This window comes from Lactuca serriola, chromosome 4 (genome assembly GCF_051521515.1).
Source record: "Lactuca serriola cultivar US96UC23 chromosome 4, Lser_US96UC23_V15, whole genome shotgun sequence".
In the NCBI taxonomy this organism is placed as follows: Eukaryota; Viridiplantae; Streptophyta; class Magnoliopsida; order Asterales; family Asteraceae; genus Lactuca; species Lactuca serriola.
Window position 1 is genome coordinate 385,009,269 of NC_136411.1, and position 18,894 is coordinate 385,028,162.

General features: G+C 34.2%; 2 protein-coding genes across 3 annotated transcripts; both read left to right on the top strand.

Moving 5' to 3' along the window:
* Positions 1-4,009: 4,009 nt before the first annotated feature.
* On the top strand, positions 4,010-11,146 carry PDR2 (phosphate deficiency response 2). Of its 2 annotated transcripts, none has more exons than XM_079035434.1 (22): positions 4,010-4,215; positions 4,528-4,845; positions 4,946-5,035; positions 5,129-5,319; positions 5,407-5,479; positions 5,568-5,740; positions 5,853-6,024; positions 6,132-6,236; positions 6,320-6,430; positions 6,509-6,595; positions 6,678-6,860; positions 7,502-7,552; positions 7,626-7,751; positions 7,847-7,926; positions 8,022-8,130; positions 8,207-8,335; positions 8,420-8,485; positions 8,568-8,639; positions 8,711-8,862; positions 8,981-9,092; positions 9,365-9,481; positions 9,916-11,146. In XM_079035434.1, exons 2-22 carry the CDS (start codon positions 4,597-4,599, stop codon positions 10,960-10,962), a joined length of 3,495 nt encoding a protein of 1,164 aa, XP_078891560.1. In that variant the 5' UTR covers positions 4,010-4,215; positions 4,528-4,596; the 3' UTR covers positions 10,963-11,146. The 2 variants fall into 2 exon arrangements, with proteins under 2 accessions (XP_078891560.1, XP_078891561.1); XM_079035435.1 differs by having other exon boundaries at positions 4,533-4,845.
* A 5,159-nt stretch (positions 11,147-16,305) lies between these two features.
* LOC145097795 (Pentatricopeptide repeat (PPR) superfamily protein) lies at positions 16,306-18,622 on the top strand. The gene has a single exon (XM_079035436.1). The coding sequence runs from the start codon at positions 17,177-17,179 to the stop codon at positions 18,608-18,610; it is 1,434 nt and encodes a 477-aa protein (XP_078891562.1). The 5' UTR covers positions 16,306-17,176; the 3' UTR covers positions 18,611-18,622.
* The last annotated feature ends 272 nt before the right edge of the window (positions 18,623-18,894 follow it).

An 18,894-nucleotide genomic window follows, 5' to 3' on the forward strand; every position in this document is an offset into this window, starting at 1 on the left:
AGCAAGGTGTAGGATAGTCAATCCAGTATAGATATATACGCAAACTCATACGCTCCCCAATTAAGGAGATTTTGGATACAAAAATGATCATGGCAGGTAGTGCCATGACTCGTTTAATAGCTCACATAACTGAATGTAATGTATATGTAATGTATGTGCTAGTTGTATTGTGTGTTCTTCCTCTGTCTAGCCTGTATGTTTGTTTCTCATCACTATGTATTATGTTTGTTTCTCATCACTATGTATTATGTTTGTTTCTCATTACTATGTATTATGTTTGTTTCTCATCACTATGTATTATGTTTGTTTCTCATTACTATGTATAATGTTTGTTTCTCATCACTATATATTATGTTTGTTTCTCATTACTATGTATAATGTTTGTTTCTCATCACTATGTATTATGTTTGTTTCTCATTACTATGTATAATGTTTGTTTCTCATCACTATGCATTATGTTTGTTTCTCATCACTATGTATTATGTTTTGTTTCTCATCACTATGTATTATGACTCATGTATGAACTGACTCTTTGTGTGATTTATTGTTCTAGTATTAGCATTAGTAAAACCCTAAACTACGCCTATTGTAGTTTACTAGTAATATAACTGGTACGTATGAACATGGAAGTATACCCTTGCTACCCAAGGGTATTGAATGAACTGGGAGAACCTTTATGACTATATATGTACACATGATATATAACTAATATTTAAACGACCTTCAGACGGGTACCCGATATCCCACCAGACCACATCTCAAGCGTGAAAAGGAAATAGGGTGGATAGCCTTCCTAAGTCTTTTAAACATTTCTTATATAACTATACATATATAGGCATCCAACTGATAATATAAAAGCATAAAATAAGTTTTGTAAAACCTTTGAACATAATTATTATCTAAGAAAAGATTGACTTGATGTCAATCTATAAAACAGGTTGAAAACATGTGTTTGATAAAACAATTCAAGTATAAATAAACATTTGGTGGAAACACAATTGTAAATGAGTTTGAAATGAAACATACAGTGTAAAATGAACAGTTTAATAAGGAGTTTTAAACATCTAAAACGTTTATGAAAATCATGTGAAGAAAACTGTTTGGTAAAACAGTTAATGAGTAGTAAATCATTTAAATGTCGCTTATTAATCACATGTAATTGATATAATAACTAGCATGATTCTACTTGTACCCCCCCATAAAACATTTCAAAACATTTAAAACATTGATTAAGGGGGTATGAACTCACCTGTAGTGAGTGGTACGGATGAGCTGAAGATGTAGGATTGCTAGGTGTCAAGCTGAGACTTGAACACACACGCGGATCCTAGTTAACATATAATATCACATATATGAATCCAATTAGTGTTTAAAACAACTAACTATCGAATTGGGACCACCTTAGGGACTAGTAAACACTTATATTGAAGTGTTACAACCATATATGATTGTATGAAGGGGGTATATGGCTTAACAAAGGAGTTTAGGTCCAAAATACACACTATATGTGTGTGTGTGCGGCCAGGTGTGCGGCTCTACATGGCGTGTGCGACTGGGTGTACGGCCATACCGGGTGTGTGCGGCCGTACACCTAGTGTTCTTGGTTAAAGATGCTACCTTTTATGAAGATCCTCAAGGAGATTTGGATGATACTTGAGAGGATTTTGGGTCCTATCTTTGAAGAAGTGTAGAATGTGTTCAAAAATGCCTAAGTCTTGAATATATAGGGGGAGTGTGTGCGGTTGGGATGGGTGTGTGGCCGCACACCCTTGTGTGCGGCCGCACATACCTTGTGTTGGTGTGATTGGCTCAATTTCAAGGCGATACACCCACAAGACTTATCCCACGACTCCTACCCTGTTTATACTAAGCTTTAAACACTCTATTTGACTCCAAACAGTGCTAGAAAATAGTAAAAACGAGTTTTAACAAATGAAGAATGTAAGATAGAAATTTTCGGGTTGTCATAGGAACCAACAATACTACTGTTGGGAAATGTCACCAAGATCCAAATCTACAAAATTAAGATGACAAACAACTTACCAAGTTAACAAGATTACAATACTTGTTTAAAAACTCTTATTAAACATAGTGTACATATCTTAAATGCACAAACAAATTCCTATAGAGTATATGTGTGTCTACTGCCGATTCTTGGTGCATTTGGGTTCAAATAGTCCTCAATCTTATCAAACACAACACACATCTATTTGTAAGTGAACCCCATGTCAATCTGCCCCATGGGTACATATGTCAAAAAATTACACTTAATAAGTATACGTATCATTTTAATATAATGTGGGTAAAAAAATTGTATACCTATTAAAAACTCCTATAAATTAGAGATGTGTGTCATACGTTCATTAGCAACTGGCTATCAAAGGTATTTCTCCAAAAATCCTTACTCTAACATATATAGCAGGGAGACTCTCACCACATCTTCATTACTTAATTGAAGAAGTAAGTTATTGAACACGTGCGTAAGGCCAACCACACTCACCAAATGTGAAAGTGGCACAAATGGAAACATATGTTCTTTGAATTCTGCAAAACCAGAAGTGGGACGAAAATAATCCCCGAACCGCAAGCCGGTAACCAAGTAGAATGCTTTTCTGTCAAAGCAAACCCAATACCCGCCAACCAAAAATAGAAGCTTTTCTAGGTCAACTAGATCAAAAGTAGTAACTTCGTTGCACATAAGATAGTGACATAGTAAAGGGTGACATTAAACACCCATCAACATGTTCACGTAATCAACAAAACATGATTGCTTAAACATCGCCCCACAAACTAGTCGACTTTGTAAGCGCGCCATGATTTCGCGCCCAAGTTCAGGTATGCAGGTTGTAGTAACAACTGCTTCGTATGTTATATCGTGCTGCAATCAAAAGAATTATTAATTAGGGATATTGTATGTATGTTCCTGGGCGGAAATAGGGTTTTAATTGTATTCCGGAATTAGTGTTTTTGATTGTATTCCGGAATTAGGATTTTTGTATGTATGTTCCGGAATCCGAAAACCGGCTACGGTATTTCAGACCAAAATTCCAGACGTAGTTCATTATATTCTGGACATGATTATCAGATTCTGGACATGGTTTTCGGATTCCAGATATGTTCCCGACTAGCAAAAATTAGGGTTTTTGATAACAATGTATCATGTAGTATAAAGGTATAAGTCCATGTAATCCTATTATTGCCTTAACACGATTAAAATTTACAAAAAACCCTATGATACATATATAATTGCGCAAACTAAACATTTTTAACGTATAAAAATTGCATTTCTTCACTGCTATCAAAATACATTTTCAGCTGTAAATGTGCCCATAATGAGATGTAGGGTAATCCGAAACAAGGGATATCAAAGTATAGTCCAAAACCGATTAAATGATATTTATAAGAGAATCATATTAGCATTTTGGAATTATCTACCCATTTAACAGGATTTGAAATGTGGTCCGAAATTCCGCATTCGGAACTAAATGGTCATTTTGCTAAAAAAAAGGTTATATTTCTTAAAAACAGCCAAAAACATGTTAGAAATATATTTCTGTTTGTAATCTTATCAATAAAGGGGGTTATCATATTTTTTTTTTTGTTACAATCGATACTTTTTGATATTTTGATGTTTGCATTGTTAGGTCCCTGATGTTTGTATCTCATAAAATTTCAAGTTGCTATCAAGGTATACACTATGCATCAATGTAATAATATAATGAATAAAATTATAATCATGATTTAAAAACTATTTGGATACACTCAATCTATATAAATAAGATGTGTTACTCAAACTCAATAGTCAATAGATCAATCGAGTTTTAAATATCATATATCATAGGTATTCATTCAACAAAGAGCATTTGTAAAACCACATGCAGCATCAACATTTGATACCAATCAAATTGTCAACACAACCACCGGGCAAAATATGGAGGTTATGAAATAGTTTAAGGACTGTTTCTGTAACTTATCTCAAAGTTATATGGTGTCGAGTCTTTTGGTTCACTTCTTGCGCTTCTTTCTTGGTGTTCCCTCCGATCGCGCCTTCCGCCAGATCTCCGCCCCATTTTACCAACAATCAAAACCCTCAATTGGAGTCGCCACCACTATATAAACCCTAACGATCTAGAGAGAGAGAGAGAGAGAGGCGGACAAGGTATCTCCATCACCTTCGCCTTGATCTCCGTCGAAGCGTTTTAAACCTAGTCACAAGTAAGCCAGTTTATGTTCAAGTTTCAGTTCTCATGATTTAAGGTTGATTGTTTTTAGTGAGAATGACGCTAGTTGTTTATATAATATATTCAATCGTGTTAGTCCGATTTCGTATGGTTCAGAACATATGTAGCCTATAGTGAAAACTAGTGAAGAAAAAAGCTCAAAAGAAACAAAGGGAAATTTTTTTATTAGTATAATTACGTAAAGTTCTTCATAAGATTACCATCGAGTTCTGATTGTGCTATATCGAGTTCTGATTGTGCTAGGTTATTTAATCTACTTATGTTTAGTTTACGGTCTTCATTGCAGTTCAGACATCAAAGGGGGGTGATTGGCTGCTAACTAGATTGGAACTTGAGTTGTTAATTTACAAGAGAGATGACAAGGTTTCATGTCAATGGAAAAGTTGTTGATACTGTTGATTTGCTGAGGAAGCGACACTGGCCATGGCGATTTGATTCATGGCCATTTGCCGTACTTTATGCTACATGGATGATTGTTATCGTACCCAGTTTAGATTTCCTTGATGCCTTCATAATTTTTGGAGGTTTGGTTGTTCTCCACATATTGGTGATCCTCTTTACAGTATGGTCTGTGGATTTTAAATGTTTCGTTCAGTATTCAAAGGTTTGTGTCTTTCTAAACTATTTTTTCAATGTAATTTCTTTCTATAGTTCAGTTCACTTAACATCACATTCTTAAAGAAACTATAATGCTCCTTTGTCAGGTTAATGATATTCATCTTGCAAATGCATGCAAAATTACTCCAGCCAAATTTTGTGGTGCTAAAGAAGTAGTACCACTAAATTTCCGGAAGGTTATAAGCTCAACTTATTTTACTTATTAAATAATCATTATCTTTTTATCATCTGTATCAACATTGACATCAATATGTTTTTGTTTATATCAGTTGGCAGGCTCTTCAACAGAGGAGATATATTTTGATTTCAGAAAGCAGTGTTTCATCTATTCAAATGAGAAAAACACTTTCTGTAAGCTTCCTTACCCTTCCAAAGAATCTTTTGGGTATTATCTCAAAAGTACTGGACATGGTACTGAAGCTAAAGTTCAAGTTGCTGCTGAGAAATGGGGACGCAATGTGTAAGTTTCTTCAATTTTATGCTTTTTCACATGTCACTAGTGATATCAACTCACATTTCTTATTATCTTATCAAAATCTTTTTATAGATTTGAATATCCACAGCCAACATTCCAGAAATTAATGAAAGAACACTGCATGGAGCCCTTCTTTGTTTTTCAGGTTTGTTCTACACTTCTACCAAATACACCTTTAACATGTGCTTTTGTGTAACTTTTTTCTCAATAAAGCTATTCCCTTTAAACTGCAGGTTTTCTGTGTGGGACTTTGGTGTCTAGATGAGTATTGGTATTATAGTCTTTTCACCCTCTTTATGCTGTTTATGTTTGAGTCAACAATGGCCAAAAGTCGATTGAAGACTTTATCAGAACTTAGACGTGTGAGAGTAGATTCTCAGGTGCTAATGGTGTATCGTTGTGGGAAGTAAGTTATCATCTATTCATCTTTACAAATCACAACTTACAACTTACAACTTACAAGTTTTAGTTTTCTTGACACTTTCTTTGATGACTTATGTTGACTTTTGTCATGACAGGTGGACAAAGGTAGCAGGAACAGAGCTTTTGCCTGGTGATGTTGTGTCCATTGGTCGTGCTGCAGGTCAAGATGGAGAAGAAAAGTCTGTCCCTGCTGACATGCTTATCCTAGCTGGCACTGCTATTGTAAATGAAGCAATCCTAACTGGCGAATCCACCCCTCAATGGAAGGTGCCTCTCTTTCTTGAAATTTACTTCTTTATTTCAAGAAAAGGGTTTATACTTTATACTTTATAATATTTCTCTACTTTATGTATACAAATTACATGTTTTTTCAGGTTTCAATAATGGGAAGAGGACCTGAAGAGTGTTTGTCATCTAAACGAGATAAAAACCATGTTCTTTTTGGTGGCACAAAGATACTGCAGCATACGCCTGATAAGGTTTTTTACACATTACACTAAATAAAATCCAATTTTATTTTAATTTTCAGTCTAAAGTTTTACTCTTTTGTAATTTATTTCAGACCTTTCATATGAAAACTCCCGATGGTGGCTGTTTAGCAATTGTTTTAAGAACTGGATTTGAGACAACTCAAGGGAAACTCATGCGGACGATTTTGTTTTCAACCGAGAGGGTATTTCCGTAATTTTGGTACATTTTTATCACCGTTTGTTTGATAATTATATAATTGTATATATATCTTTTAATGTAGGTTACTGCTAACAGCTGGGAGAGTGGGTTCTTCATTTTGTTTTTAGTTGTTTTTGCAATTATAGCAGCTGGATATGTACTAAAAAAGGTATAAAGCTTTCAACAGTTGACATCTATTAGTGTTTTAAAGGTTTGGTGAAGGTTATAACCGTAATTTTTTCATGATTTAGGGACTTGAGGACCCAAACAGGAGTAGATACAAGCTTCTTCTGAGCTGTTCTTTAATTATAACATCTGTGATTCCCCCTGAATTGCCAATGGAGTTGTCAATAGCTGTTAATACCTCATTGATTGCATTAGCAAGACGTGGTATATTTTGTACAGAGCCTTTTCGTATACCATTTGCTGGGAAGGTGAGCATTAACATTTATTTTTGTGGTAAAAATTGAAATTGTATATTTAGTCCCTGTGGTTTCTTTATTTTTACGGGTTTGGTCCAGTTGTTTGATATTTAACTTCTGGTTCCCCAAATCATAGTTTCTTCACACTTGAAGTCCTTGACTTAGACACTTTTAATAGATGGATAATGAATGTTAAATGCTTGTAAAAATGACCATTTTGTCCCCCATTGCTTTATGTTTTAGCATGTCTTTTAGCTTCTAATACATGTATATTTGGGTAAATAAATTACAGTTTTCTAACTTGTGTGTTTGTTGATTTTTAACTTCTGGTCCCTGACTTTGACACCGTCAATAGCTGGATGTTAAGTGCGTGTAAAATGACCATTTTGCCCCAGTTTCTTTGGTAGTTTGATCATATATCTGGGATTAAGTCTTTTAGCTTATACTACATTTATTTTTAAGCAAATGACATTTTTAGTCCATGTGTTTTGTCGGTTTTTACAGATATGGTCCAATATTTCGATTTTTAGTCCCTAAAACGCAATTTAGTCACGCTTTTAGTCCGACTTTGACACTGTTAACTGATGGATGTAAAATGACCAATTTGCCCTTCATTTCTTTGCTATTATGATCATATAGTAAATCTTTTGCAGGTTGATATATGTTGTTTCGACAAGACGGGAACATTGACATCTGATGACATGGTATTTACAATTCTGCCATTCATGGTAAAATTTTCGTTTCCAGTCCCCTATTCATGTTTTTTTCTTTTTTCAGGAATTCTCTGGAGTTGGTGGACTGAGTGCTGATTTAGATCTCGAAACAGACACTAAAAAAATCCCAACTCGAACTTTGGAAATTCTTGCTTCTTGTCATGCGCTTGTTTTTGTGGACAACAAACTGGTATATAAAATATTATAATAATTATAATCTCAAATTATATCTTTTTCACTTTCTAGTTGTGGCCTATATATTTATATTTATACCATTGCTTTTAGGTCGGTGATCCTCTTGAGAAGGCTGCAATCAAAGGGATAGAATGGAGTTATAAATCTGATGAGAAGGCCATGCCTAAGAAGTAAGCTGTTATCAATGAAATGAAACCCTAATTAACATTTTTTTTTAAAAATATATAAATGGTTGAAATTAATTAATAATCTTTTTTTTTTACAGGGGAGGTGGTAGTGCAGTTCAAATAGTTCAAAGGCATCACTTTGCATCCCACTTGAAAAGAATGGCAGTTGTTATTCGTACAGAAGAACAATTTTTTGCGTTTGTGAAGGTATTTAAAATGTTAAATACGTAATATATTATGGTGTATTCAGTTTTATTAAAATTTTAGATGGTGTTTATTTTAGGGTGCACCAGAGACCATTCAAGAAAGATTAAATGATATACCCTCGTTTTATATAAACACCTACAAGAGGTACACACGTCAAGGCTCCCGTGTCCTTGCTTTAGCATATAAACCCCTTCCTGATATGACGGTAAATATTCTTTCTTATTTACCATTTTGCCCTTCTGAGAATCCCTAGTTTTCACTTACACAACATTCGGCTTCTTTGTTATAGGTGAGTGAAGCTAGAAACTTGGATAGAGAAGTAGTTGAAACTGGACTCACTTTTGCTGGTTTTGCGGTATAAATATTATATTATTTGACTTCTTTTAAAAAAAAAAAATTTCATTTTTCTATGATAAATGATTTTTTTTTGACATCAGGTATTTAATTGCCCTATCAGAGCAGATTCTGCTACTGTCTTGGCTGAATTGAAAAAATCATCACATGACTTGGTAAGTAAATTATTTGTTAGAATACAAGGGTAAAATGGTCATTTACTCTCACTTTATGAATTTTGCATTAGGTTATGATTACGGGTGATCAAGCATTGACTGCATGTCATGTTGCACGTGAAGTTAATATAATCTCAAAGCCAGCTTTGATTCTTGCTCCAACAAAGAACAAGGAACGATATGAATGGGTTTCACCAGATGAAACTGAAGTTGTGAGCTACAGGTAACAAGAAATAGCAATATACTTTCGTTCATTTGCTTATTATAGCATCCTACTTTTATTTTTTTCAAAGTACAATGCTTTAATAAGAAAACACATTATTCACTTTCTGTTTACACAGTGAGGAAGAAGTTGAGGCTTTAGCAGAGGATCATGACCTCTGTATTGGAGGCGATTGCTTTGAAATGTTGCTGCAGACTTCTGCTGTAGTTAAAGTCATTCCATATGTGAAGGTTGTGAACCTTTTTTTTTTTTTACTAAATTACAACTTTGGTCCCTCTGGTTTACTGTATTTTTCGGTTTTGGTCCATGTTCTGTTTTTTGTATCAGATATAGACCCATGGTTGTTGAATTTAACTACTCGGTTTAGCTTTTTTTACAATGACCATTTTGCTCATGGACAAAACCTGGAAAAATAATATAATACAGGGACCAAATTTGTAATTTTTTTTTAAAAACTTTTTATATGAAGCTGTTTAGCTAAAAAACCAACTTCAATTATCAGGTATTTGCCAGGGTGGCTCCGGAGCAAAAAGAGTTGATAATGACGACTTTTAAATCATCCGGGAGAGTAACTTTGATGTGTGGTGATGGCACTAATGATGTTGGAGCTTTGAAACAGGTAATGCGAGAAATAGCAATTTACAATATTGATCCTTCTTTTGATGTTTCTTTCATATTGGCCCCTGAATTGTGAAATTCTAATTACTCAGCTGTTAAATGTTTTTTTTCTTCCAAAATGACCATTTTGCCCTTGGACCAAAAACAAAGTTTGTAGATTTTTCTTAAATGTAATAACAAAAGTTTATTCAGCTGTTAAATGTTTTTTTCTTCCAAAATGACCATTTTGCCCTTGGACCAAAAACAAAGTTTGTAAATTTTTCTTAAATTTAATAACAAAAGTCTAGCGTAATGATTTTAAAACTATGCCATTAAAAATTGAACTGATTTAAGGATCAAAATTACAAACCGGTTTCTTTTGGGACCAAATTTGAAGAAAACATTCAAATTCAGGGACCAAATTTGTAATTCACTTTGTTTATTTGTGGTTTTCAGGCACATGTAGGAGTAGCACTACTAAACGCAATACCTCCACCAAATCCCGACAACAAACCAACACCCGAAACAAAACCCACCACCAAATCAAAAAAACCAAAACCCACCACCGAACCAAGCTCCAGCACCACCATCACCGCCACTCCAGCCGCCTCCAACCGCCATCTAACACCCGCAGAAGTCCAAAGACAGAAGCTAAAGAAGCTAATGGACGAACTAAACGAAGGAGACGACGGCCGTTCGGCTCCGATAGTCAAACTAGGCGACGCCTCCATGGCCTCACCATTCACTGCCAAGCACGCCTCCGTCTCCCCCACCACCGACATCATCCGCCAAGGCCGGAGCACCCTCGTCACCACCCTCCAAATGTTCAAAATCCTCGGCCTCAACTGCCTCGCAACCGCCTACGTCCTAAGTGTCATGTATCTCGACGGAGTCAAACTCGGCGACATCCAAGCCACCATCTCCGGCGTGTTCACCGCCGCGTTCTTCCTCTTCATCTCCCACGCGCGCCCACTCCCGACACTCTCCGCGGAACGCCCCCACCCCAACATCTTCTGCTACTACGTCTTCCTCTCTCTCCTCGGCCAATTCACCTTCCACATCCTCTTCCTAATCTCATCCGTATCCGAAGCCGAAAAACACATGCCCGAGGAATGCATAGAACCGGATTCAGAATTCGAAAGCAATTTAGTGAATACGGTTTCTTACATGGTGAGTATGATGATACAGGTGGCGACGTTTGCAGTGAATTACATGGGGCATCCGTTTAATCAGAGTATTAGCGAGAATAAACCGTTTAAGATTGCGCTTTTGGGAGCGGTTGTGTTTTTTACAGTGATTGCTTCAGATTTGTTTCGGGATTTGAATGATTGGTTGAAGTTGGTGCCGTTGCCAAGGGAGTTGAGGGATAAGCTTTTGATTTGGGCGGTTTTGATGTTTGTTGGGTGTTATAGCTGGGAGAGGTTTTTACGCTGGGCGTTTCCGGGGAAAATGCCTGTGGTTAAAAAGCTAAAGTTAATTGATGGTCAGAAAAAGTCGCAGTGAGTTAAAGTTATCCAGTTTTTTTTTACTTTTACACAGGTTTTCTTTTAACATTTTGGAGTTTTGGTTGGGTAATTTGGATTGATACGAAGTTATCATTTGTTATCGATGTATTTTTAGATGATGAGAGTATTTTAACATTATTTCTAGCGTTTTCGTTTTATCAAGACAAAAAGTAGTTTATTGACGAGTTGATTATAGTTTCTTTGTATTTTGGAAATAAAAGTCTCAACTAGCTTTTGTGTAAAACTAATGATTTTGCTTCGTATCTTTGGGTGAGGTAATGAGAATTAGGGTAAATTACAGTTTTGGTCCTTTTGGTTGTCATTTGTCTACAGCTTCTTGAAAAGTTGATACGCTGTTTTATTTTTTTTATTGTTTTGTGTTAAGAGTCCAATAATTTTATTTTTGGAAATTTCTAATAAAGTTAACGGTTTAATCTCAAATATTATTTTTTTGAAACATATAACTCCTATTATTTTTTTGAAACATATAACTCCTGATTAGTAGTCTAGCTATTTGTTCTTTGCTGCCTTCCTCCCCATCATTTTTTTTTTATTTTTATTTTTTTGACAACCACACTAGTATAGAATCACACCCCTGAGATCAATTGAGGTTGCCAGCTATGCCCTCCCTCATACGTTCTTCCTATACTTGTTTAGATTTAGGGGCTGTTTGGTAGCATATGGAAGATTCATATCTGAATGCAGAGGCTCTTTATGAACATGTATTTTAATGATAAACTGATGTTTGGTTAGGCATCTAAACGGCTGTCTCTTAACAAGAAAAATGACCATTTTAACCCTATAAACTAATTTTTGCATACAAAATAAACTCCATACAACATTCAAATTAGATATGATACAACATCCAAATATGTCATATATAGATCCTTAGATCATAGTATAATAGATTTTATAAAAATATCTTGCAATAAATCGGTTGAAACAAATTTGATTGTTGGGTTTTAATTGAAACAAGTTGATTGCGATTCTAAGATAACTCATCACGATCTTGGTTGCTATTGTTTACTTCCAATTACATTGCTCCCTACAAAAGTTGAGAATCAAAAGTAATAAAAAAAGTGTTGTCAGAAGAAAAGCAAACGTATATTTTCAGATTGTGAACCAAACACAAGAAACCAAACCTAAAGATTACTAGTATACAAATCACATATGAATCCAGTTGATTCAACAAGTAAAAGACAATAAACTGATTAAATAGGAAATGGTTCACAATTTGATTATGGGTAAAAATCATCAGTAATTAACTTCAATCATCAAATCTTTAACATACATTTTGACAATAAACTCTTAAATTTGAAGGAGAGATATGGATCCAAGCATCGATCCATGTATACCTATTAACTTATTCGATCAGTTCATTGTTATTTGATGAACATCAAACCAATTTCATACAATATTGAGCAGCATAAAAAATGATTTCACAATAATGGATTTCACAAAAATTGATCAACCAAACACAAGAAAAAATCGATTTCACAAAATTGATCAGCCAAACACAAGAACAGGTTTTAGGGATTGAGAAAATCGATTTCACAAAAATGATCATCTAAACACAAGAACACAGAAAAATCGACCAGAAGGATGCCTAAAAAACCGACCATAACAAGATAGATTAGAAAACTTACCAGCGAAGGGGGAGGCGACGAGGAGGGAGGCGGCGAAGGCGGAGGTGGAGTGGGGCTGCCGGAGGTCCGATGGCAAGGTGAGAATCGGTTGGAAAAGAGAGAATGTTGCACGATGGGAGAACAAGGGGAAGAAAAAAAGAGAGGCGGATGTTTTTTTAAGGCTAAGGGTATTATTTGGAAATTTTTTCATCCAGACTTCTCAATAACTCTGACCGATCAAGACCCATTTCTTTTATATATGACCGATTAAGATATTAAAAAAACTCCAACCAAACGCTCTGAATCTGAACGATTCAGAGCCAGCCTCTTTATGGGATCATTAAGAGGCCAAACAAACAGCCCCTTAGCCTTAGGGTTCTGATGTTAGGGGTTAGGGATTTCAATTTGGTGGTGGTGGTTGGTGGGTCCACCTAAGTTCAAGGGCGGATGATGGTGTGGTCGACAAAGGGAGGGAGGAGAGGAGAGCAAGGGTCCGGGTGGCATGTGTGTGGGTCTTTTTTTCGGTTTATTTTTATATAAAATATTATAAGCAATTAAAATTTGAAAATAGTTATAGTCCTTTTAAGTTTGACGACATAAATCTACCAACTTAAAAAATCTCTTAAAAGGATATCTGCACTTTTGAAATTAGTTGCACCGTCCCCCTCCCATAATTGAGTTTAGTAAAAAAGTTTTTACTTGCTAATTGAAGATGAACACATATAGACTAGAGCATCCACAACATAAAAGGAGTTCTTTTGGTGTCACGTATTATCACATCACCAACACAAAATACTTAACAAATAACTACAACAAGATCTTCCACACCGGTTCTTGCAAATTGATTTTGCAATGCCATTAAACATTAAAAGTTGTTATGTCATCTCAAGTATTTATGTATTATCATATCTCAAGACCTTTACAAATTGGTTTTGCAATGCTATATAAGCATTAAAAGTTGTCATGTCATCTCAGGCCTTTTATAACTTGAAAGGCTTGCAAATGAATTTGTCGATCCCATTCACTTCCAAAAGGTATTCATTAATATGCTAAAAAACCATTTTTCTTCCCTTCACGTAAATATATAAATATTTGAATGTGATAAATGTTACTGTAATATATATTTTTAAGTATTTTTTTGTTAAATGTTATTACAATTTACAATTTTAAAAAGAGTATATATATATATATATATATATATATATATATATATATATATATATATATATATATATATATATATATATAGGGTTCTGTTCCGATTAGGAAACAAAAAATGGTGAAGACTGCGAAGACAATTGTCCACCACCAATTTTGTCAAAGGCACAAACGTCAAACCTAAATACTTAGTTGTGGTGCGTTAGCATGCGATCCATGTATGTGGTAACTAATATGGATTCGAAGATTTAAATCACGTGCGACGAACGTCTTTAAAACCTCATTTAAATGAGTTTTATTATTTAATTTGTTTATTTTTTTTATTTTTTATTTTTAATTTTTCGTTAAAAACATTATTTTTTTTAAACATATATGCTCGGTTTAAACGTTTTTATATTTTTTAAAATTTTTATTTTTAAATATCTTTACTTCATATTTGAAGATATTAGTGTATTTTTTTTGTTTTTATTGTTAGATTTATTTTTTGATTTTTTAAACTATATATTTGTTTGAGTTTTTATTGTTTAAAAATTATAAAATTTTAAATAAGAAACGGGGGGGTTTTTTTTTCCTCCTTCCTTTTACTCATTTAACCTCCAAAGAATTAACCTTTGCGGGAAAATGTCAAAATCTCACACATAATTACAAAAATGCCATATTATCTTGCGAGATATTGACGATAAATAAAATAAAATCTCCACATTTTGTTTTTTCAATCCTGCTGTAAATATTTGTCATCACAGTCTTCATTTTTGAATCGCCACTTGATACAATATATATATATATATATATATATATATATATATATATATATATATATATATATATATATATATAACTAATTAAAAGCTAGCCAAATAAAGAAGAATATAACAAGTTTAATACGAGGAAAAAATTAACATACATCTTAAATAGCTAAATGATATCTTATTTAAAAAAAAAACTGAAAATGTGAGGGTGGGCCTGAGCCTCTCATGGTACTTGAGTGGCCACACATACGGGGTACGAGTAGGGAAAATACCGGCAATAGTAAAAAAATGGAGGGTATTTTTAAAATTTAGATACGAAAATAATCATTTTCGGGTATAGACATGCATTCCGCGGACGTAGCTCCGTGGAATCTACTGTAATTCCGCGGAATGTCAAAATCGTAAATAAATTAGTGTATTAAAAAAAACTCAAGATCCATTCCGCGGAGCTCCGCGGAGGTAGCTCCGAGGAATGGATCTTCAGAAAAAAGAAAAAAAAAATCTCCTCCAATGATTCTTTTATGTAATGATTTCTAATTAAAAAACCATTTTTTTTCACCTCACATTCATTCCAAAAATTGTCAAGAAAAATTCATACTATCATAATATTTTTTTGAAAATAATTAGTTGGAGGAATGAATATAAATCCCGAAGAATTGATTTGAAAAAAAAAAATGAAGATCCATTCCTCGGAGCTACCTCCGCGGAGCTCCATGGAATCCACTGTAGCTCCGTGGAATGGATATTGAGGGTTTTTATTTTATTTTATTTTATTTTATTTTATTTTTTTATTTTTTAAATACACTAATTTATTTACGATTTTGCCATTCTGCGAAGCTACCTCCGCGGAATGCATGTTTATACCTGGAAATGTCCATTTTCATGTCTACATTTTGAAAATACCCCCCATTTTTTTACTATTGATGGTATTTTCTCTTTTTTTATATAACTTTTGTGTGTACATACAATTTTAGAAAACTTGTATTATAAATTCTTTTATAATATAACACGGGGAAACCTCCAATAAAGTTCTAAAACTTTGACACAATTTACGTTAGTCATAAATTAATTTTTATTTATGAAAAAAATTCTAAAAAACCGGCAAAATCTTGCATTTTGACTCTTTTTATAGGTTGGAACCGTTAACAAATTAATTTAGGACTATTTGTAACCTGACAAAATATTGAGACTTTTCTGCAAACAAAAACCTTATAATAATAATAATAATAATAATGAAGTTTTTGTTTGCTGAAAAGTTCCACTATTTCTGGCTAGTTTACAAAGTAGTCTCAAATTAATTTGTTACCGGTTCCAACCTATAATGAAATGTCAAAATACAAACTTTTGTCGGTTTTTAAGACTTTTTTTAAATAAAAATTAATTTAGAACTAAAACTTAAATGATAATAAAATTTTAAGAGTTTATTATGGAAAAAGTAGTAAATTCTTTGAAAAGAGAATAAAGTATGTTCTTTTAAAAAGCTTCTACAATAGATATTTGATAGTTACTAATCTTGTGCTTCACATACGACGTAATATACAGTGACAGACCAACGACGATTACCAACACATGTAGAGAGAATACACTTATTTCCATAAAAGACCTGTATACCAAAAACAATCACAAACTGCAATATAAGCTATAATCAAGGGACCATTTATGCCAACCTGTTAGAAACTTTAGGTGGATAGTTTTAATATATATATATATATATATATATATATATATATATATATATATATATATATATATATATATATATATATATATATATATATATATATATATATAGTCTTTGGCTATTGAGGGGCACATGCACACCACAACCCTCAAATGAAACTTCTCTCTGACTTCCAAGAGTTGACTTTATTGTTTTAAATGTTTCCAAATTTGAGCCATTTTATATCTTCATTTAATTTCTGCGAGAAACTTGAGTTGACTTTCTCTTTGATTTATAGAATTGAAGAACAAGAAGATGATGAATGACAAGATGAAAGCTTTGATGATTGGAGTTGTAGGTGCAGGAATCACACTTTCTGCTTATTCACAAACATACATGACTCCAACTCAGTGTATCGGCACCGGCCTTGTTATACTAATTGTAGGACTTTTTGTCGGGGAAGGTATCCTTCCGGTCTAATTTACCCTTTTTTGTCGTTCACTAGAAAGACTGTTTTTGATCCTTCATAGAAATCGTTGTATCTGTGGAGGATCCAAGAAAAAAGGGACATGTGTCCCGATATCCGGATCTAGAACAGTTGTATTTTATCTTTTTGTATTTCTTTAGTTTGTAACCTTCATTTTGAATCAAGATCCCTAAAAGTATATGTCATGGAATCAAATTATTATTTTTCTTTTTCTAGTTGTATGATAACCGATGATAAATTTTAATTGTGTTTGGTCGTAGGGTAATTTTCATTTTGGGTATAAACTTTAGCATAATAAAAATACAAACAATTGGAATTGTTCATTTGTTTTGAGTTTTAAGATGCATACGAATTTTTAGTTTTAGAATTGATGAATGACACAATTTTCGATGGGAATGAGATTATACCCCGTATAATCACAAAAGAAGATATGTGAATCCGAAGGAAATCTACCTGCAACTCGAAACTGATACACATAACAGACGACATGAAACACCAATGATTGCTTTCCATCGTAAAATCTTGTACTTTCTATGAAAGATCTCTTGCGGATTCATGCCCAAATCCTAACATCTGGATTGCATTCCCACAGACATGTGATTCGTGAAATCACCCGATTTTGCACTTCAAACCACTTTAGCAGCTCAAGTTATGCAAGGCTTGTGATTCAACACTCCAAAAATTCTAAGCCTTCGTCATCGAACAATGTCATCAGGGTTTGCACCACCAGGAAAGGAAACAATGGGGATTTGTATAGAGAAAAAGAAACCATGTTGAACTTCAAACAGATGCATTCTTCACGTATTAGACCCTTTGAGCTTACATACGCTTCTGTATTTAAAGCTTGTGCCTCGTTGTTGGCCTTTGAAGAAGGCCGGCAGATCCAAGTCGACTGCCTGAAACGTGGTTTGGATTTCGATGTCTATGTGCGGAACACCATGATTCATTTCTATGCGTCTTGCAAGAAGATCATTAACGCACGACAACTGTTCGATGAAATGTCGTACAGAAGTGTTGTTTCTTGGAACACTATCATTTCTGCTTTCTTTCATGTCTCGTGGTTCTATGAATCAATAGTGTATTATACAAAGATGAGAAACATTGGAATCGAGCCAGATGGAACTACAATGGTGGTGATGCTCTCTGTTTGTGCTGAGCTGGGGAACTTGACAATGGGGAAATGCGTTCATACTCAAACAATTGCAAAAGGATTAGAACTTAATTGTCAATTAGGAACATCACTGGTTAACATGTATGCCAAATGTGGGGCTTTGAATCATGCACATTTAGTGTTCGACAAAATGCACCATCGAAATGTGTGGACATGGAGTGCAATGATTCAAGGATTAGCCCAACATGGATTCGCTACACATGCTCTAACACTTTTCAAGAAAATGGAACTCACTAAAATCCAACCTAACCATGTGACATTTCTTGGAGTTCTTTCTGCTTGTAGCCATGGTGGATTAGTGAAAGATGGGTATCGATTCTTTAAAGAAATGAAGGGCGTTTATGAAATTAACCCTCGGATGACACACTATGGTGCAATGGTGGATGTTTTAGGAAGATCTGGTTGCCTCAAAGAAGCATATGATTTCATTTTGAAAATGCCAATTAAGCCTGATGCAACTGTGTGGAGAACTTTGTTGAGTGCATGCAATATTCATGGTGGAAATGACTTTGATGGAGTTGGTGAGAAGGTTGAAAAAAGATTACTTGAATTGGAGCCAAAGTGGAGTGGCAATTTGGTAATTATTGCAAATAGATATGCGAATGTATGCAAATGGGAGGAGGTAGAAAAAGTGAGGAAGAGTATGAAGGTTAAAAAGATGGTTGGAGAGAGTTGTATTGAAGTAAAAGGTTCCACCTTTAGATTCTTATCGGGATACGTTTCTAAAGCTTCTTGTGTAAATATTTACTTGTTATTATATGGTTTGAATTTGAACATGAAGATTAATGATCCATAATTTGCTCCATTAGTGCCTTTTTGATTCAACGAGCTTAATAGATTTAGGACTTAATATGGACAGTTAGGCCCTGTTTGATACACATCTTTCCAGGTCCAAACAGATCTTTCTGGCTGAATGGATCGGAAAGACTGTTTGATTTGCAAAAAAGTGGGTTTTTCCCGGTAAGATATGTCTTTCCCAGAAAGCCCCAAAATCATATCTTTCTGGCTGAATGGGCTGGAAAGACAATTATACACCGAACTCTGCCTCTTTCTTTCTTTATTGCATTACTATTTTTTTTC